This window comes from Vidua chalybeata, chromosome 26 (assembly GCF_026979565.1).
Source record: "Vidua chalybeata isolate OUT-0048 chromosome 26, bVidCha1 merged haplotype, whole genome shotgun sequence".
Classification (NCBI taxonomy): Eukaryota; Metazoa; Chordata; class Aves; order Passeriformes; family Viduidae; genus Vidua; species Vidua chalybeata.
In genome coordinates, this window is record NC_071555.1 from 1,229,631 (window position 1) to 1,250,437 (window position 20,807).

General features: G+C 41.5%; 1 protein-coding gene across 1 annotated transcript in view; it reads left to right on the forward strand.

The window, feature by feature from the left end:
• TANC2 (tetratricopeptide repeat, ankyrin repeat and coiled-coil containing 2) overlaps positions 1-20,807 on the forward strand; it is a 163,881-nt gene that overhangs the window by 21,052 nt on the left and 122,022 nt on the right. The window contains exons 2-3 of the mRNA XM_053965105.1: positions 2,806-2,867; positions 9,377-9,476. Of these exons, the coding sequence (XP_053821080.1) occupies positions 9,410-9,476 (67 nt within the window). The 5' untranslated portion in view covers positions 2,806-2,867; positions 9,377-9,409. The remainder of the gene's footprint in view (positions 1-2,805; positions 2,868-9,376; positions 9,477-20,807) is intronic.

Here is a 20,807-nt window from a genome sequence, read left to right on the forward strand (position 1 = left end):
GACTGTGTTACCCAACACCCACCTTGTACCTGGGACAGAAACCAGCAGGGAAAAGTGATAACCAGGCAGTTACTGCTTTGGGAGGGAAGAGTTGAGATCTCCCTGCCAAGTCTAGCAGAACTTGGAAAACCAATGCTGATACAATAAAAAAAAGGGAATCGTTTTATAATAATAATTTAAAAAATAGTACTATGACTTGCAGCCAGCCAGAGGTTTTAACCCTCCAAACTTTTCATTGTCTTCAGAAACTGTGACTGAATGTTGCTTCTGATTGAAACATGCCAGTTGGTGATTTGTGTGTTTAATCAAGAGGGAATGATTCTAAAAGTGATTCTCTGCCACCAAAGCTGTGTGTATATTAGTCTCTAAATGTATTTGTTGTGATACATCATGTCAGAATTTATAACTTTCTGCTTTTATAACATACTACATTTTGCATGCTTTTATAACATACAACATTCTGCTTTTATAACTTTTATAACATCTGCTTACAGTTGAATAGCAGAATTTACAAATATAATTAGAGGGTTAAAGGCGTTTAAAGAACTAAAGCACTTTAATGACATGCAGTTTTTATTGACAACCCACTAATATCTGCTGCATTCACATAAAGATTTCTAATGTAATCCTGTGAGCAGATAAAAGCTCTGCTGTTTAAAAGCTCAATGCAAAGCAGATTCATTGGATCCGCTCATGGAATGCAGATGGGGAGTTCCTGAGCAAATGATGGGTTGTAAGTGCTTGTCTGCAACTCACACAGCACAGGCCATTTCTGCTCTTTGTTTTACAGGGTATCACATTAAGAGCTGTATTAAGAAGATAGATGGCAGCACACTGAAACATTTATAAGGAGTTATTTTTAATTATTCCATGAATGTTTTCCGTTTTCCAAAAACTCTAACGTTGCTGCTTTTGAAAAAAAAAATACTCACTCACCTGAGGTGTTTGCAAGTACCCAGATTTAGACCGTTTAAAATAATTGTGGAGAAGGCCAAATATTTATTTTAAGATCTGTTTTTTTCCTTTGTCTACTTAGGATCTAAGGAATAGAGTTTTTTTTTTTTTAGAATCATAGAGTCCCAGAATGGTTTGGGGTGAAATGGACCTTCAAGTTCATCCAGTTCCACAGCATATCATAGGCAGAGACACCTTCCACTAGACCAGGTTGCTCTGAGCCCCATCCAACCTGGACTGGGACATTTCCAGGCATCCAGGGGCAGCCACAGCTTCTCTGGGCACCCTGTGCCAGGGCCTCACCACCCTCACAGGAAGGAATTTCTGCCCAGTATTTGATCTAACCCTGCCCTCCTTCAGCTTAAGGCAGTTCTCCCCTTGTCCTGTCACTCTGTGCCCCTACAAAAACTCCCCCTATAGGGACTTAAATCATGTGAAGTAATATCTGATAAAAGTCTTGCTTGATCTGAGCCTCTTTGGGTTTAGGTTCCATGCTGGTCTTGTGCTCTACGTGATCAGACACTGAAAAATTTCAGTGTAGCTGAGTCTTTCTGATGAGACAGTTTCTGCCAAAGGCTGGATGCTTGGGCATTCAGGTGACTGGGGGCACAGGCAGCTTGTACAAGCCAGGAAGGGAATTTGAAGAAGGAGCATCCTCTGGCAGAGGTGGGACAAGCCCAGGGCAGGGCTGTGTGGGAGCTGGGGTCTCTGCAGAGGCTGTGGGACATTCCTCCCATCACAGGGATCCCCATTAGTGCTGCAGGACGAGCTGCCTGTGGAGGTGTTTCCTTACTTGACTGAAGGAAACCTCCCTGCTCCCGTGGAAGGGCTGTGCTGGTTGCTAGCTCTTTATTTGTTTTCCCAGAGAAATGAAGAATTGAAAGCAGGGAGGTAATTGGCAGCCATGAGAAATAAAAGAGGGTTTTAGATTAATTTGTAGAATATCTTAGTTTTGCATACAAAACTATTGATCTGAGACCATAGAAGTCACTGTTACGATTCTGGGAGCACCATGAATCCCAAGTAAAGCTGTCAGTGACTTCTCAGGATCCTCTTGCAGGAGAGCAAAAATCCTGACTGATGCAGTTGAACACTTACTCTGCTTTAAACGTGCAAATACAAGGTGGCCTCAATTTACTTTGATTCTTTTTGTTTGTTTGTTGGATGACAAATGAAATGTGTCTCTATTTCCTTCTACTTGCTGGTTCTCAAATGAGATTTCTAGAACAATAGATTGGTGAAGGCTCTCATACAAAATCGTCAGCACAAATAAAACACAGGCTGGGAGTAAAATAGCTGCTGTCATCTTTTTCAGTAAGTGGCAAGATATATTTCTTGTGGCTTTTTGTTGATGAACTTCATGTTCTAAGTAGGTGATGATAGAGCGAAGGGCCAAGTACTGAACCCTTGATTTAGTGCTGGATTCCTCTTGGGAATTATGTTTATGTAAGGATTGAGTTTTAAAAAAGACACAGTGGGGAGGTTGTAGGCTTTCAGCAGGAGAACTTGATAGGATGAAGGGAAATACACTGGTTAAATCATGTACTATATGATGTGTGTCAAAGGGCAGTATATCTGCTTTTTTTCTCTTCCCATTTGAAAAGTGGTGAGAAGGAAGAGGCAAGTGACCAAAGTTAGTATTGGTCAACAACGATTTAAAAGCAGGAACATTAACTTTTTCAGTGTAAAGATGAAGAGTAGGGTCTGCCTGATGCTTACACAGTAATCCTGTGGAAAAGTAGGTTTATTCCTGGGATGGGATTATTTTAGCTCTGTGTGTGCATCTGGACAGGGTGGGGCACAGAGGGTGCTGAGAAGATGCTTCTAAATTCTGTTGTGTTTGTCTTTCAGGACTTGCAGTGAATGGAGGAGGACACTTCTTGCTAAAGATTTACCTTGTCTAAAATATCAAGGTAGGAGAATTTTTTCTTTCTACAATCCCACATGTTCTTTGCAGGCATGATTTAATTGTTTAAATAGAGTCACAGTTGTCTTCTGTTGTCTCTTTGTTAATGTGTGATCACCTGGAAGTGGAACAAGGGCACTGTCTTTCTATAGCAGTTTTACCAATTCTTAACCTGATTTATTAGAGAAAAAGATGTAGGAGCTTTCACATATTAGTGTTTGATCATCCTCTATTCTTACTGGAGGTAGGAAAGAGAATGGATGTAATAAAACAATATGTGGGTTTTCATGTTGTTTACTGGGTTCATTCTAACTAACTAAAATATTGATTTTTTTTTTGTAAATGCAGTGTGTAATAGTGACATTGCATTCTGTAAAAATGGAGTACGGTGTTTTAATTTTTCAATGTTTTGGGGTTTTTTTTAATATAAAATCCAAAATATTCCATGTTCTGAGAAAATCTCCAGTGATTGCCAGTGGATTGAACTCCAGTTTCATATAAAATATTACTGAGATTTGAGCAAATTTGCAGAACAGGCTTACAGCAGCTCCTTAATTAGGTCTGTATTTTAGGATGTATTTTTGATTATTTAAAAATGAAGAAATAATTGCAGTTTCCCTTAATCTCATGGAATAAACAAGTGCCATAACATTTTCTGACTTTATACATTGCCTATTTTTTTTTTCATTTTCTGTTGTACCAGTTAATCTATAAAAGTAACTTCAGATTGATAGGAACCTCAAGCAGAGCATCCAGTATGGGGCTGGTGTGGTTTTGAGTGACAAGTGTCACGGTTTGACATGGAAGTTGACAAGTTTTTGGATGCTCCATGTCACAGCCAAAAGCTGAAATGCAAGAAACTCTCTGCATTTCAGTTTTCAGGTGATTTGAGGCAGAATCAGGATGGTGGATCCTGGCACAGTGAAATTTGTTGGTTCAGTGTGGGAAGGATGTGGAGCTGTTGGAGTGAGTCCAGAGGAGGCACCAACATGACCACAGGCATGGAGCAGCTCTGCTGTGAGGAAAGGCTGGGAGAGCTGGGATTGTTCAGAAAACAGAGGACTCCAGGGTGACCTTCCAACACCTGGAGGGAGCCTGCAGGAAAGATGGAGAGAGATCATTTACAAGGACCTGGAGGGACAGGACAAGGAGGAATGGCTTCAGTGCCAGAGAGTAGGTTTGACTAGATTGAGAAATTGTTCCCTGTGAGGGGGGTGAGGCTCTGGCACAGGTGCCCAGGGCAGCTGTGGCTGCCCCTGGATGCCTGGAAGTGTCCAAGGCCAGGCTGGATGGGGCTTGGAGCAGCCTGGGATAAAAGCTGTCCCTGCCCATGGCAGGGGGTGGGACTGGGTGACCTCTAAGGTCCATTCCAGTCTTGGCCATTTTGTGATTCCAGCTTGTAGGAAACGCCCTAAAATTTGTTTCAAGGCAGTTTAGCAAGACTCAGCTTGTGCAGAACTGTGCCCCATTTTATTTCAAGCTTAGATACTATTCACTTGGTTGTTGATGGAAGCAGTTACTAGTAATATTTAAAACCAAAGCAATAATTTTTACTGTTATGAGCAACACAGAAGACACTAAAAGCACCACGGGTGAATTGATGAAAGTGAGGTGATGGCATTTCTAGCTTTTGTTTGGTTGTCATTTTTCTCCAAGGCTGGATAATTATGACGTTGTATATGGAGAGTGGAAGTGTCCTTTGGGAATTCAGTCTGTATCGTGAATCTAGAATTAGAAACCAGGTTATGCAAAATGACAAAGCCTGGTTCAAAATTAAGTTTCCTGAATTTCAAGGTCATCCAATTTTCGTGTTGAGGTGAGAACTGACTTCTGGCTTTCTCCTAGTGAGTGATTGCATTCTTTTCTGCAATGTTTCTGATCTCGTTTTAAATAGGTGTTAAATGTCAACACTTAAATAAAAAGTTTTGCTGGAGAAATCTTTTTCCCAGAGAAGTAAATTCAAATGTTGACCAAAAAGTTATGGTTAGGAAGTCTATTAGTTGGTATTCTGTGGCTGGCAGGGTTATCTCATGAGGATTGTTATTGTTTGGGAGTAGTGAGTTTCTCTGGATTCAGAGTGAATCATAAGCTGTCAGTCTTTCTCTGAGAGCAGCCGTGCTTTTACTCTCCCTTGTCCTTACTTGAAGCATGACTGCGTTCCAGACAAAAAGAAAAACAATCTCACGTTAGCAGAGAAGGGGAAGCTCGAGCCTGCACAGAGCACGTGTGTGTGGAGGGATTGAGCATTGCATCTTCCTGGTGGTGTCCTCCTGCCTCAGCTCCAGGCACAAACAGCTTCAGCCTCTGGAAGTGCTGTTTTCCAAGCATAGCACCAAAATGAGCTGTTCCTCTGCTAAATTGTGTGGGTTTCCATAATAATACGGTGCTTGTCTCCTTCCTCCCAGGCTGTAACTGTATAAAAATTACCTCTGAACATAAATGCCACAGACTTCGAGTGAGCATAATCACCGCAGACTCGTCAAGAAATTTGTAGGGCCACATTCAGCTTAGGGCTGTTGCTGGGAACTTCACAAACATGGGATTAGTTCTTTGTTATGCTCTCAGAACTGCTTTTTAACTGGAGCATTAAGGGCTGCTTCTTTTGATAAAATAAAAGCAGGGAATGAGGCCAAGCTCCTGCTTCCTTGTGAAACATTATGTTGACCTGCTGCACACGTTTTTCCAGTGGGAATGCTGTTAGGTGTTTTATGGGTGTATTTTTATGTATTTCTGTCCAAGATACTTGGAGAAGCAAAGACAGTGGGGTCATATCAGGAGGACAGGACAGAGCACAAGTGCAGGGGCTCAAGGATTATGGGAGTCCGTGCAGGGTCTGTAGGAAAGATCCCATCCAGAGATCTCCCAGTATTTTGTTCAAGAGTGGATTGGCAGATTGGCCTTCATGTCAGGCCCCCCGAGATAGTTATTGGTGTTCAGGCTTTTGTGAGGAAACAGAACATCAAACAATTAATTTTGTTGTTCTAAAGCCTATTAGAGAACTCTGTTTAATAAACTCTTAATTGCTTAAAGACCTCTAATTGGTAGGGTTTAGTGCATTTAATACCTATGCTGTTTTCGTATTTCCAAATAATCCTAGAAGTTCTTGGCAAGCTTGCTAAGTCACAACAGTGCTGTTTTCATTCCTAAAGTTCCTGGAAATATTTAATCTCTAAACTTAATCTCTAAATTCTGCTCCTTTGTGCTTAAATGTGCATGGACCAAACTTATAAATATATATATTTCTTTAGATTTCAGTGTTGTTGTAATCAGTTATTCCCACCCCTGTGGTGAGGCAGAGTTTAATGGATTTGATCGTCATGGAGTTCATGGAGCTCCTGCCACTTGGCAAGAAATTGGTCTTACTGGAAAAAACACAGCATTCTAACCTTAAGATATGCATTTAATAGCTTCTCATGCTGACATGCACAAAATTTGCCAGCAATGTTTGTATGACTCATTGGACATCAAACACTCTTTTGAACAAGAGCTTAGCTTTGCTAATCAGCTTTATATAAAATAAAATTTTATTTTTAGTGGGGCGATCAGAGAGGAGGAGAATACAGGGATTTGGTTGTTCTACTGGTGGTATATAGGCAAAAAAATTTGCTTTGATTTTGTAATTCTGTGTCTGACAGACAATACCTCTATAAAAAGAAGCAAAAGTTACTTCTGTGGGCTATAATAATGTGTAGCCACCGAAAACATGAGGTGGTTTTTGCAGCCTGTCTACAAACTCTGTCTTAAGATGAAGAAAACACTGAAATAGGCCTTAGTCATCCTGAAGGATTTAATGAGATGTCTCTGACTTGTTCAAGCTTAGCATTTGGTGTAAGTCTGCAGCTTGCAGCTCTCGGTCTGCCTCTACCCCTTCCACTTTGTGGTTTTTTCCTCATCATACTTGTACTACTGCCTTCTCATGCTCCAGAAAGTTATTATTGTTTGTGTATTTCATTGAAATTTAGATTTGTTAGAAGATCAAACAACACGTGTCAGAGTGTCTGGACATAAACCAGGAGATTCTTGAGCTGTTTTTTCTAAAAATGCTGCGTAGAGATTATATCTTTTTTATTCATCTACTGATACTGTTTGGAGACTTGCGCTCATACAATGTGTTCATTTTGTTTGGTAAACTTACAAATGACAAGATAAAGGACAAATCAAGTGTAGTAGCTCTTGGTTGCCCAAATTGTTGCCAGAGGCATCCTGTGTTAGTAGGGGTGTGAAAGGTCCCCATCACATTCCTGCAGCTTTTGCTTCTGCTGACAGAGCTGCTGCTGATCCTGGAGAAAGGCATTAACCTGGGCTGTGAGGTGCATGAAGGACTTCACGGGGTAGGATGAAAAGTTGTCTGATCCAGCTCTTCCTAATACTGTAATTCTGTTTGCTGTTTAATGCTTCTAATTCCATGAACTAATACAACCCACAGGATTTTTAATTTAGAGTGCTTACTCTTAAATATGACTTCTGGCTTAGTGGTGTTGGCTGAACAGAGGAAGAGCCGTGACCATGTTTGCTCAAAGACACAAAGGGACGCAGTTGTGCATGAAAATGAAAACCAGCAGCTGATTTTGGTCACCTGCTCCTCTGTGTTGTGAACACCTTAACTAATCAGGATGTAAGTCTAATGAGAGCTTACACGTAGAATACATCAGTATTATGTGTAAGCTACAATGAGGAACCACGTCAGGAACTGCAGCTAAAGTAGAGTCACAGAATCACTGAGTGCTTTGGGTTGAAGGGACCTTAAAGACCACCTAGTTCAACCCCCTGGCATGGGCAGAGTCATCTTCCTGTAGTCCAGCAGTCCCCTGAGAGTATGGAATTAGTCCTTGGGGTGTCCCTTGGCTGGTAACTCAGGGCCTTTATACAAGTCATCAGTTCTCTCTCCACCCTGTGCTTCTTAGGAGCAAATTCACAGAGGCTCTGTCTGTGCCCTCTGCAGAGCCTTAATTCAGCCCTAGTAGCAGCACAGCACCTCCTGGCCCTGTTTGCCACGTGCAAGATACAGGTAAATATAATTACCAGCCAACTATCAGGCTTGCCTTTGGCATGGCCTAGGCCCAGGCTGGGTGGCTTCTTGGACAGAATTTGGTTGAATTCAGTTGTAGCTCAGCACTGGTGGCGTAGCTCTGCTCAGTATGTGGAAAGTCCCTAAACAATTGTCTCTGTAGACAGATGGATTTTTTTTTTGATAGTCATGTAACAGTGGGATGCTCTGAAGGGACCTATGCCTCATTTAGGAGCCTTGGGAATGAGCCTGAGCAGCAGCTCCTTGTGTTTTGATGGCAGAAGGGTGCCAGGGGATGCTCAAGTGATTCATAAACGCAAAGGAAATACCAGTTCCACTGTTTAATACTCATCTGTGCATGCACACAGACTCCCAAATCTGTTTGTGGAATCTGGTAAGTGAATGAGAGCTTGTGTCAGGAAAGGCTGCAGTTGCTGTGATCCCTGTTTGCTTACTGGGGCTTGGGATGTGTGTACTCTGAGCTGCTGCCCTGGAATGCTGGTGTCTCTCAGTAAGTGAGTACACCATAGTAAAAGGGCTTTCAGTGGCTTTAAATATACACATAAAGCTCCTTGAACTGTGTGTTATTGTATTGTTAGACATGAAAGTGTGAAGAAATGCAAGATGGCATTTACTGAGCATCCTCCAGGAGGAACCAAATATTGTTACAGGAAAAAAAAAAATCATTATTTATTTTTACAAGATGAATGTGTTATCTTGTAACTATGGAATATCATGTGTACAATAGAAAGAAAATTGTGGTTTATTGTATGTACTGATCAAAGACTCTTCACAATTCTTTTGGTCTGGTTTGAACTGCTTTTGTTGTAGGTGTTTTCATGCTTTACATGCTTTAATAAATGTCTGCTCCCCAGCACAGGCTGTCAGTGTGCCTGGTGATCCCAGACACTCTTTTATCTTCAGCAATACTCAAACAACCTTTTTTTCTTTTTCTCCTGAGACTTATACAGCAAGGAAAATATAGGGATAATGTTTCTGTTTGATTTTTTTGCATCAGTTACTCTGGGTTTGAGTGACTTGTCTCCTCATGACAATTTATTCAACTCACAGGAGAGTTTGACAGTCAACCAGCCCAAGAGCTGCAGAGCATCTGGAGTTGTGGTTGGTGTCAGCAGGATTGATTTTCTGGGCAACAGGAAGGGCAGCAGCTCCTTCTGACGGGTTTGGCTTTAATAGTGATGGGAAATGGAGACAATTTGCTCAATGCTATGTCTTTCCCATTTCTGTGTGCTGATAAATTATTTGGCAAAATAGGTTGGCTCTTCCAGCACTGGAATTGTGTGTCCTGGAAATAAAGCCTAGATGACTGAAAGCAAACTGAAGGGTAGGCTTTATGTGCATATTGTTGTTAGGAATTTTATTGGCAAAAACAGTTTCTCATCATTTTATCTTGGTTTTAGCTCTTGTTTACCTCTTCCCCATAATGGCTTCCAGTGGTCCAAATGGGAGTGTTGATTTTGTACGTCTGTTTGTTCTGCTTTCCACAGGGTTTGCAATAAACCAAGTGGAACAGGAGCGCCATGTTTCGAAACAGTCTCAAGATGCTTCTTACAGGAGGGAAGTCAAACCGCAAAAACAGGTCCAGCGGTAAGTAACCGTCACCTCCTCGTGCACGTGGAACACTGGCACTTCTGAAACCATTCCTTTCATGTGTGTTTTGCTCTTAGCAGGACTTCCTTCTTCTTAATGAACAGAGGTGCTCAGTTGACAATCTTGTAGACTCCAAACATCGTTATACTTCATTTTAATATTGTGCTGTACGTTTAATTTGAAACTATATGCGTATTTATTTTTAAACGTATGTAAACCATCATCTGGTTTTCTTGAGGAGGTAAAATGTAGGGAAAACCAAGTAAGAGTTCTACATAAGCTTGTAGTAAACAAGCATCAAAGTTCACGTTTCATTTATGGAAAGTAAGAAATTTTTTTTCCTCTGAAGTGTCTGTGATAACTTGTGGCAGTGAAACCTGCTTAATTACAGCCAAAACTTGTGAGAGCGGCAGCAATTTCTTTTAAGCTTTTATTTTTAAACAGGAGGGAGAAAGAGGAATGGGAATAGTTGAAATTAAAGGAGAAATTGCCCAAATTTAGTCATCATTTATGTCAATTTTGTTTTTCCACCGCCTCAGGAAAGGAGCTTACAGTTAGTATTGGTTCATGTGACTTGGCCTGTTTCATCCATGACAGAGATTGGGGGAGATTGTAATTGTAAAACAAAACATTACAAAATATTGATAGGCTTTAAAAACATTTTTATTTAACTTTTTTAGTTTTTTTTTCCAAAAATGGAGTGTTGGCAGGAGAAGAGCTTTTAATTAGATCTTTCATTTTGAATTTTAAAGCCATCTGGCAGCACATTTTAAACATTTTGGGATACAGTGTTTATTTGTGCTTGTGCATCTGTGTTAACGTGGATATTTATGTTACGGATGTTCAAATGGATGTTCCTTGAGAAACCAGAGGTGAGGATGAGGAGGCACAGCGCTGCTAAATGCAGTGGGCAAGAAGGTTTTTTTCCTTTGGTTTAAGCAAGTTGTTCTGTGCTTCTCACGCTGCCAGAATTTGGCCATTGTTAATATCTTCCCGGCCATGTTGTATTTGGGGAAGGAAAATTGTGGGGCTTTGCTGTGGGGCCTTATTCCAGTGTCTGGTGACAGCTGTGGGGTGTTGGTCGGCCCTGAAGGCGTTTGTCCTGGGCAGTTCAAGCACTCCCCGTGGTGCTGCAGTTGGTGTGGATCTCAAAGCAGGTAAAAGTCTGTTTTGCAAAGGCACCGTAAGAATTTAGGGCCGAGGTGGTGGCCGTTCAGTGCCTTTATGGGGAAGATTTCCTTCCCACAGGAGCTCCTCAGTCTCTTGTAGCAGGAATGGTGAGTGAGAGGCAGGCACCTGCATGAAAAGACAGGTTTGTGGAAGATATGTGAGCAGATGGCTCCATCCTCTTGTGATTTGTGTCACGGTTACGGTTTGAAAGTGCAAGTCCTTTGATGATACCTTTAGAAAACTGTACGTAGACAAATCACCTTAACTTGTGATTTCTGTACAAAGCCCTCTCTTTGTCAGATGTGCTGCTAACAGGCCCTGGTATTCCTTTTGGCTTATCTCCCAGAAGCAATATTAAGGATTTTGTATATACCAAGCTCTGCAAATACCTGTTTCTTATTTTGTGAATGAAAAATGTCAGTTCTGAAGTGCCGAGATTCGACAGTCTGGTTTTGGGCAAAGCAGAAGAGGATATGGGTTTTCTTATTCATGTATTGAAAAATAATATGACAGAATTGAATTGATGAGGTTCTCTCTAATGCCTGGTGACTGGAGTGTATGTTAAATTTACTGCAATTCTGCCCTTATAATAAGTTGCTTTATTGAAAAGTTCTGTTTGGCATTCTTCAGGGCAGGAGAGGGAATGGGAAAATGAGATTATCAGATTTGTTTATATTGTTTGTGACTAAGTGGCAAACATCCCTGCACTGCATAATAATTTTTCAGATAGTTATTAATCTTCTAAACTCTTACGTGACATTAGATGAATGTCACGTAAGACATTCTTTAAAAATCCATTTTTTTAAAGATAAATATATTTAAGTCTGTATTTTTTTGCACCACAGTGAGGAAAACAATCAGTAAATCTTCCTTGTTTATTACAGTGTACATTTTCTGTGTTGCGTGCAGTACTGTAAGCCTGAAACTTGCTGTATTTATTTGCTTTGCAGTTCTGGCAAACTACAAATTTGGTACTTTAAAAGCAGATTAAAAAGGACAGAATTTACAAAATAATATACAAAAGGCATTTAGTCACCCTGGCAATGACAGGATCTTGATGACTCCTCCAAACCCTTTAAATGAATCATTTGGGGTGGAAGGGAACTTAAATGTGCAGTCCATCCTCCTGCTGTGGTCAGGGATGCCTTTTGCTACACCAGGCTGCTCCAAGCCCTGCCCAGCCTGGCCCTGGACACTCCAGGGATGAGCTGGGTCCCCTGTGCCAGGGCCTCCCCACCCTCTCAGTAAATGCAAACTGCCTTTCAACAGCTTGGTCCAGGTGTTTCATTCTCTTGAACGTTTTCACACGGTCAGTGCTGTCCTTCAGGTCCCTCCAACAGTGTTGGCTTCACTGGTGGGTTTTGTTTCTACAGGGACATGGGGTGGGACACTGCAGGTTTTGGATTTTTTTCTCATTCAAGTGTTCTAAAATGATCATGTGTTCATTGAAATTGTAAAATTTTGTTTATCGCTAACATGGTTTAGAATGCTAATTAAAATTAAGCTTCCCTGATGGTTTTGGTGCTCTGATTTGCCCCATCAGAGCTACACCCAGCTCTGAGAACTCTGAACAAAATCCTAAACTCCATGTTAGGGAGATCATCTGTTGGAGGTTTCAGGTGTGCCATGTGCTGAGTCTGAGGCTTGTGGGTTGGTGACAGCCCCCCCAGAGGTCTCTGTGAAATTTTCATTTTTTCAAATTTTTTTTCATTTCCTACACTCCACTCATTTTGCATTCCAGTGTGGGAATAAACCTTTGAAGCAGGGTTAAAGGCACTGTGCTCTTTTCTTGGGGAATCCAAAGGAGCACACTGGCCTTTGAAATTCCTCTGCTTTGCTGTGACTTTCATTTGCAGTAGCACTTGACAAACAGGAGCAGTGGAGTCAAGCTAATGATTCCTAAGTGTGATGTGGTTTTGACAATTCTTTGTGATTAAAAGACCTCTGGTAATGATAGCAGTAGCCTTCTTAATTTTCCTCCTTTAGAAACTGCTAAGCAACTTCTCTGAGAACTGTGGTTAACATTTATTTTACCTCAGCCAGGGTGGTTTTCCCCTTTGCTGCTTGATGGTGTTGTGATTCAGGAACACACGAAATATTTATAAATGAGAATACAATTACATGCATCTGAATAGACAGTTACATGCAGTAGTGCTAATTAAAATTAATTAATTTCTACTGCAACATCAGCCTGTGTAATCTCCTGTGTGATTAATTTTGGTTGTCTGGGTGTCCTTTCAGAGCTTCAGTGCTGGAGTTTCATGGTCTGGACACACAGTGCTCAGTGCACATGTGTGTGCACATACTTAATGTCATACTTAATGTCATACATACTTAATGTCATACATAATGACATACTTAATGTCTTGTCTTAAGAAAAATTCTCCCATGACTCAAGAGCACTCAGGGTGGTTCACAGTAATGCCCTGAGGACACAATATGCCTGCAACAGTATTTTGATTAGGTTGCTTTATCCATCTATAAATGGATATTCCACAAAGCTGCCAGATAGCATCTGTAGTGCTGAAATCTGATCTCAGTATAGTTGCAGATTACCTTTGTTTTTCCAGTGTAAATTACCTTAGAGATACGCAGACATACCAGCTTTCTCATTTGTTTATATCCAGAGCTATATTACGTGAGATGTGTTTGTTTTAAAGTATAAGGGACTGTGTTTTTCTCCTGTGTTGTTCCTTCTGGGTGAAGATCCAGCAGGATTGTTGTGGCCAGAGCCCTGTGGTCAGGGCTAGCAGGTGTATTGATCTGTAGCTAGGCAAACCTGCTGCTGCTGCTTGGTAAGAGATGTTTGTGGCTTCTTCCCCCCAAATTCACTTCTTCTGGGGCAGTGCTGTTCTCTGAATCCAGAGACTATGAGGTTCTCTGTTGTTTTCATTTGTTTTTATTAAGGCCCTGTCTCATTTATCTGCAGTTTTCTTGCTTGTGTTAATCATTCCTTGGTCTGGGTGTATATTGAAGTAGTGCACATCAAATCAACGCACTTGTATTCATTCCAGTATCCTGTTAGGGAAATAAGTCCATGGAAGGGATTCACCATCCCACCTCTTACAGTTATCCTTGTTCTTTTCCAAGCAGATGGACTATTTCCCTCTTACCTTATCACATTAAATTAATGCTGCTGTAAGAGTTTGGATTTGCTTTAGAACCTGGTAAAATTCAGCTGCAAAACCGCACGTTTTGTTTTGTTTTGTTTTATATTTCCCTTCACTTTGTGAGGAGTAAGCCCAAGAATTTGTGCTGTTTATTTCTGACAGAGGCCAAGATAAATGTAACATTAAACAAAAGAAAAAACCAGGGGGAAAACAAAACAAAAAAACAACAACAAAAGAACAAGGACAACAACAATGAAACAAAACAAAAAACCAACAAGAAAATAACAATAACAACAAAACAAAACTAAAAAACAAACAAACCCACCCGCACACAGAAAAAACAAATCAAGACAAGGGAAGTACTCTAAAATCTGAGCCATGTAATCCTTAGCCCAAAGGGTCTGCTTTTCTCTTCTGGGTTAGTTAGAAATTACATCTTGCTTGTTCTTGACTATAAAATGCACAGTTTTTATCTGGAGCTTCCCAGCCAGGAGTCTGCCTGTCTTTCAGAATATTTTTGGCGCAGGGTTTTAAAAAACCCTCTTCTTCTTTCCTGGTTTGCAGAAGACCCAATTACTTCTCACTTCCAATGTATTTATAGGGCTTTTTGGAACCTGACACTTTATATTTTAATTCTGGGACTGAAAGGGCCCCTGTCAAATGCTCTTCTCCTTCGATTCCTGCCTTTTGAAGATAAAAGGCATTGCTGTGAAGGTCTCATTTCTGCCTGGCCAGATCTCTGTGCAGTTTCTCAACTATGATTTCTTGTGAAAGTCTGAGGATAACTTTTACCCCAGAAGAGTTTGGGGGTCATAACTGCTTTTTCAATTTCAGTTCTGAAAGAAATTGCTGAGTGGTGAGATCCAATTGGTGGGTCCTATAGATGTCAGGTAACTTAATTTAATAAAGTGTTAGAAGTGAGGTATTAAAAGACCCATCATGTATTATGGTCCTGAATGCTGACTGCATCCACACGTTTAAGGTATTCCAGCCAAATAATAATTCAGGTCCTGTTCTTCCACAAAGATGGCTGGTTTTTCATAAATCCATTTTTAAACAAGGCTTGAGTATGTTGACAAATCCTCTGACCACAGTAAAGTTTGTCCTTGAGTTTGTTTAAGCATGAACTGACCTTTCTGAAAGTTTGTTTTGCATTTATGTAATTCAGTGTTTTCCTTCTGAGGAAGGCAGTGTATCAGGAAGATGTATATGTACACAGGCATGCTGTTTGGTTCCTAGCATTCTGATTTATTTGATCAAAAGATGTCTTGTTCATGTACCAAACTCTCTTCCCAGACAAATACAAGATGTGTGGACAATGAAGCTTCTGCTTCTCTCTTGCATTACTATTGTAGAGGGAATTTTAGCAGCCTGTATTAGAATAATATGTATTTATTTCCTTCTGTTTCACAAATACCAGACAAGATTTTCACACGTGTGACTATCACCAGCTCTAAGGACATGTGCAGAGCCAGAAGGTCCCCCCTGAGCCTCCTTTCCTCCAGGCTGAGCCCCTTTCCCAGCTCCATTCCCTTCCCTGGGCATGGTCTTTCTTGTAGTGAGGGCCCCAGAACGCAGGACACGGGACTCACATTTCGGATGCAAGGGGGATTTTGTGGCGTGACTCCCATTTACTGACAGATTTGTGATGAAATATTGAAGCCAGTAGAGGGAGCAGGAGTTTTCCATCAAATCCCTGAAATTCCTGTGCCGATGTGCAAAGGAGGTGAAGTTACATCTTCCCACATCAAATGACCTTGTCTTCCCTTATTCAATATAAAAAAAGGTATTCTCATACACAATTCAAAGAGAATATACACACTACCTTCAAAAGGAAATAATATCAATTTGAGGGATTTCTTCAGCCACACTCTTGGGAAAGTGGAATGTCCTTTCCAGAATGTCTGAGGAAACCGTAAGGATTTGTATATCTGTAACAGTTTGAAATCCAGTCAAATCTTTTAAGAAAATAATGTGTATTTCAGTGAATTCAACCTTTTCATCTGGAAAATGAGTAAGAAGTCACTGAGATGTCTTATAACTCAGGGGTTTTCTGCTGGAAGAGGCCTGACCCCCGGAACAAACTTGGATTCCTTCCCTTAAAGCAGGATTTAAACAAAATCTGTAATCTGATCTACTAAAATGGATTTTTGGATTTTATACAAGCAACCTACAAGTAATGCTTCTCACAATTCTAGAAGCTTACTAAGTATTAAATGTTTCTAAATAAATAAATTATTTTAAAAATATTCAGCACATACATGTTGATTTTGCCATTTTACCTCAGTGTGTTGAATATATGTTTTCTTGTCATCAGAACTTGACCTGTTACAAAAATAAGCAACGTCTTCATGTGCAGGAAAGAGAACTAAAATGGAGAAAAGTCTAAGATAAATACAGCATCAGAGATTCCCAGAGTGGTTTGGGTGGGAAGGGACCTCAAAATTCATCCAGTGCCACCCCTGCCATGGCAGGGACACCTCCCACTGTCCCAGGTGCTCCCAGCCCTGTCCAGCCTGGCCTTGGGCACTGCCAGGGATCCAGGGGCACTGCCAGGGATCCAGGGGCACTGCCAGAGATCCAGGGATCCAGGGGCACTGCCAGGGATCCAGGGGCACTGCCAGGGATCCAGGGATCCAGGGGCACTGCCAGGGATCCAGGGGCACTGCCAGGGATCCAGGGGCACTGCCAGGGATCCAGGGATCCAGGGGCACTGCCAGGGATCCAGGGGCACTGCCAGGGATCCAGGGATCCAGGGGCACTGCCAGGGATCCAGGGGCACTGCCAGGGATCCAGGGATCCAGGGGCACTGCCAGGGATCCAGGGGCACTGCCAGGGATCCAGGGATCCAGGGGCACTGCCAGGGATCCAGGGGCACTGCCAGGGATCCAGGGGTGCTCTGGGCACCTGTGCCAGGGCCTGCCCACTCACTGCAGTTTCCTAAGTTCTCACAAGGAGGAAGGGATCTCGTGGAGCAGCGTACGAGGCTGGATATTGATTCTGTGCTCCTTTTGGCTGTGAACAGTTGGGTGCTGGCTGGAGATGTAGGAGCATTCCCAGTGGAGCTGGAACAAACCCTGCTGTACTTTGTGGCTGGTACCCAGCTCCGTTTGCATCTCACTTCCCTCCGTGTAATTCCATCCCTGTTAGTCTTGACGTGCCTTTACTTAAATCTTCACCCAAGATGTGAGATTATTCAATATTTTCCCCCCAGTTCCTAAAGATAAACATTATTTGTATTCAGTGTTGCTTGTCCCTGGGAAGTGTTAGTGCAGATTCTTGCAGCTGTTTATTATATTGACAGATGTTGAATGCATATTGATCCATTTGAGGATTATATTCCAGGTATGACTAATGTTTTTATTTTTGAGGGATTTTTACGATCAGCACTGTATATGTGAAGTGATTGCTTTTCTAAGACACATGTTCCACTTGGTTCACATAAAGCATTTCTTGGCTGCAGGAAGTACCTGTGCCAGGTGTGAGGGATGACTCTGCAATTCCATCATTAAATTCTCTTTTTGGAGTTGCAGTTGCCCTTCCTTTTTCCTTTTTTTCCTTAAGAAAGAGTAAATGTCTGTAACTTACTAATACTTTTAATGGAAAAATCATATTTTCTTTGGGAGAGGATTGACTTTTGAGCTGCACCTTTTCAGGAGTTTCTCCTCTTCAGCCTCTTCTACTGCTCACACAAACTTCTCCTCTCAGCATGTCTGTGAGGACTATTTTTTTTAGTATCAGATATATTTTTAGATAACTCATGGATAATTTTTGCTAGAGCTTCCATCTATAACTGACCTATTTGAAGGAATTGTGGAAATTTTTGCTGCAAGATCTTTCTGAAGTGGGAGGATTTATGTTTCCTTTTATATAATTTTCTTTTTGAGGATGAGATCAGTACAGAAGCCGACCCATATTCTCTTAGTGTACAAAAGACCCTCAAAATCTAAGCAAGTTATGGACATGGTTTTATTAGAAGCTTTGATAAGGTGTCCAGACCTTGGCAGAACATACTTTTTGTCATCTAAATAGGTCTGAAAATCTTCTTTAGGTGAATTCAGAATGATTATCAGCCATCACTTCCCTTCTGAGACTCTGTAACTGATTTGCTGGTAGACAAAACTAAACTGTTGAACTGGACCTTTGGACCATTCTTAGAGTAAGAAATAAAGAGCATGAATTATCTCATGATTCCAACATACAGATTTAAAAAGAAGCTTTTAATTTATGTATTTTTTTGTTATGATTTCAAGTGCCACAATTTAATTTTATGTTAAATATAGTCTGTTTTCTACTTATACATCGTTACGGTGGCTTTAAAATTAATGAATTAAATACACTGTATAATTTCCAAATATGATTAGCAGCACAGTTTTTTACTCCATATATTTTTGTCATGAAGTCATCTTCCCACATTAAAAAAAACCAAACAAAAAAGAGTTGTTGGGTTTGATTTACCTACTCAGTACAGGTGTCTCTGGATAAAAGAGTCACTTGATGTTAATGAAGTTAATGTAAACAAGGATGCTACTTTTTTGTATGAAATAGGTGAGATAAATCATGCCTCAGATGAGAAGTACCTGCTTTTTTCCAGTGACAAATAACAGCCTCTGAGATGATGAAGGCACAGATCTGTATCACTGATACCTGAACTGACTCAGGATTCATTCTGCTCCAGAATAACTCAGATGTTGGCTTATATGATTTCTGATCTCCTCTACACGCTGGAGAAAAACCTCATTTGTACTTGTGTCTGAAATTCCTGGGCAGGAATGCTGGCAATGTCTCTTGTAGGAATAGGACTTAATTTAATAAATTTATTATGACAGGGGTGTTTTCTTGCTGTGTTTTTTGTACAAGCTGCCAGCACAGTAGGACCTTAATTTCAGTTCAGGCTTCCAAGTACTGCAGCAACAAAAATAAACACAAATGTACTTGCAGAGGCAAAGAATTTTTTTTTAATCTGTGGCTCCTCTAAGAAGTCTTTTGACCTCTGACCACTGGATTGGTTTTATTGTTGGTTTTTTGGTTTTTTTTCTTTTTCTTTTTTTCTGTGGATTTTCATAACTAATAAGCAACACTGGGAGTTAACGCAAGATGTCCCACAAGAAGACAATGGACCTTTACAATTTCAAGTCCATTTATCATTGAATTGCAGAGTGGTTTGGGTTGGGAAGGGACCTTAAAGCCCATCCAGTGCCACCCCCTGCCCTGGCAGGGACACCTTCCACTGTCCCAGGTGTTCCAAGCCCTGTCCAGCCTGGCCTTGGGCATTCCAGGGATCCAGGGGCAGCCACAGCTGCTCTGAGCAGCCTGTTAGGAAGTGCCTCTGTTGCCATGCACAGTCCACGCTCTGCTCCTAAAAAAGAGGAAGTTTTTACCATAAAAATGTAGCAGGAGCAGGTGGAGGAAAAAAGTGCCAACTTTTGGAAGGGGCTGAGGCATTTTAGCATCACATTTGCTGGGTGATGCTTCCCTGGGTCTGTGTTAGAGCTCCCTCGATAAACCAAACAAATTTGTAATTCCTGCTCTGCCCAAGTGACTTTCCTCAAAGACAGAGGAACTTGGATGATAAATGGATGGACTTAAGTATGTTTTATGAATTGCCAAAGCCTCTTAAGCCGAGTTGCTATTTTATAGCAACAACAACAATAATAATAATAAAAACAGAATTAATACAATATTTAATAGAATTAATAGGATATATAATAGAATTTATAATTGAATTAATAATAGCATAATAAGAATATGTAATGGTGCTGCATATTGTTTTCTGAGGCCAAAAAATACCCACAAACTAAATGATCAGGAAGGACTTTTGATTAAAATAATTGTTTTCAGTACCAGACTGGGCTCCCTCTTCTCTCCTGCTCCGGCTGGGAAACACTTTGCCCCTTTCCAGGCACATCTCACCCTGGGAGAGCAGCAGGCAGATCATGTGGCACGTGTCATTTCTTACCAGGCTGGAATCCATCGGGAATGCTGAGAGCAGGATTTGCAGCTCCCTCTCCTACGCCGGCATCGCTGCGGCGGTTCCAGGGTCAGACTCGGCACCGGCTCCTGCAGCAGCTGTGCCGGCAGCTCCAGGATCCTCCCGGTGGGCTCTAGCCCCTGGAGCTGTCTGATTTATTTATTTCAAGGCTTTTCCCCCTGTATCTTTGTTTTGGGAGCACAATGGCAGCTGGGAGCCACATCTCCAGACGCTGTGCCATGCGTACAGGGATGCTTCTGCGGGGATGCTGGGCTGGGCTGGAATCGGATCCGTCCCTAACAGCTTGACTGGCTTTGTGTGAGTCTTCCACCTTTTCCAGATACAATTTTGATATGATAGGGATTTGAACTATTGATTTATCGGCTCTTACAGTGGAGTGTGCTCTGCTGGTTGCTGTGAGAGCAGCAGCACATCCAATGCAGTCGGTTCCTGCCGCAGATTCCCCAGCATGCGTGGAGCAGCCTCACCCACCCTTGGATTCTTCTGCCTTAAAAATTGCTTTGTCAGATCAGAGATCTTGGGAAACGTTTAGTCATAGTGTGAGTTTTAAAGGCCTTTTAATTAAATGGGAAACCAGAAATATTGGGCTGCTAGCACTTGATTTTGTGTGAAACTTGTTGTGTTTGCCTTTAACGAGAATGCCTGGCAGGAGGTGCTGACAGAGCTGATGCCAGAGGTGCTGTGGGATTTACTGACATCAGATGTGCTGGTGCAGATGCTGGTGCAGATCTGGCTCCTGTTTGTTAGCCCCCTCATACTAATTGTGGTGCTCTGTGCAGGGGATTTGTTTAGGAATGCTGAAATCTTGAGATTTTCTTTCTCTGTCAGAGCAGTCAGTTCAAAAAATCCAGTTGTGTCTATTGGGGAGGATTTGTTGTGTCATTGGTTTTAATGAAGAACTGGTGGAATGGAGATGGGGGAGAAGAGGAAGCAGGAGGGTTTCTCATACCTGGCTATAGCAGGAGAGGCTACTCTGCTGATCCTGTGACTAATCATGATCTTTGAGATCCCTTCATCTCCTTGTAACTGAGAGAAAGAGTTAATAGCCATGACTGC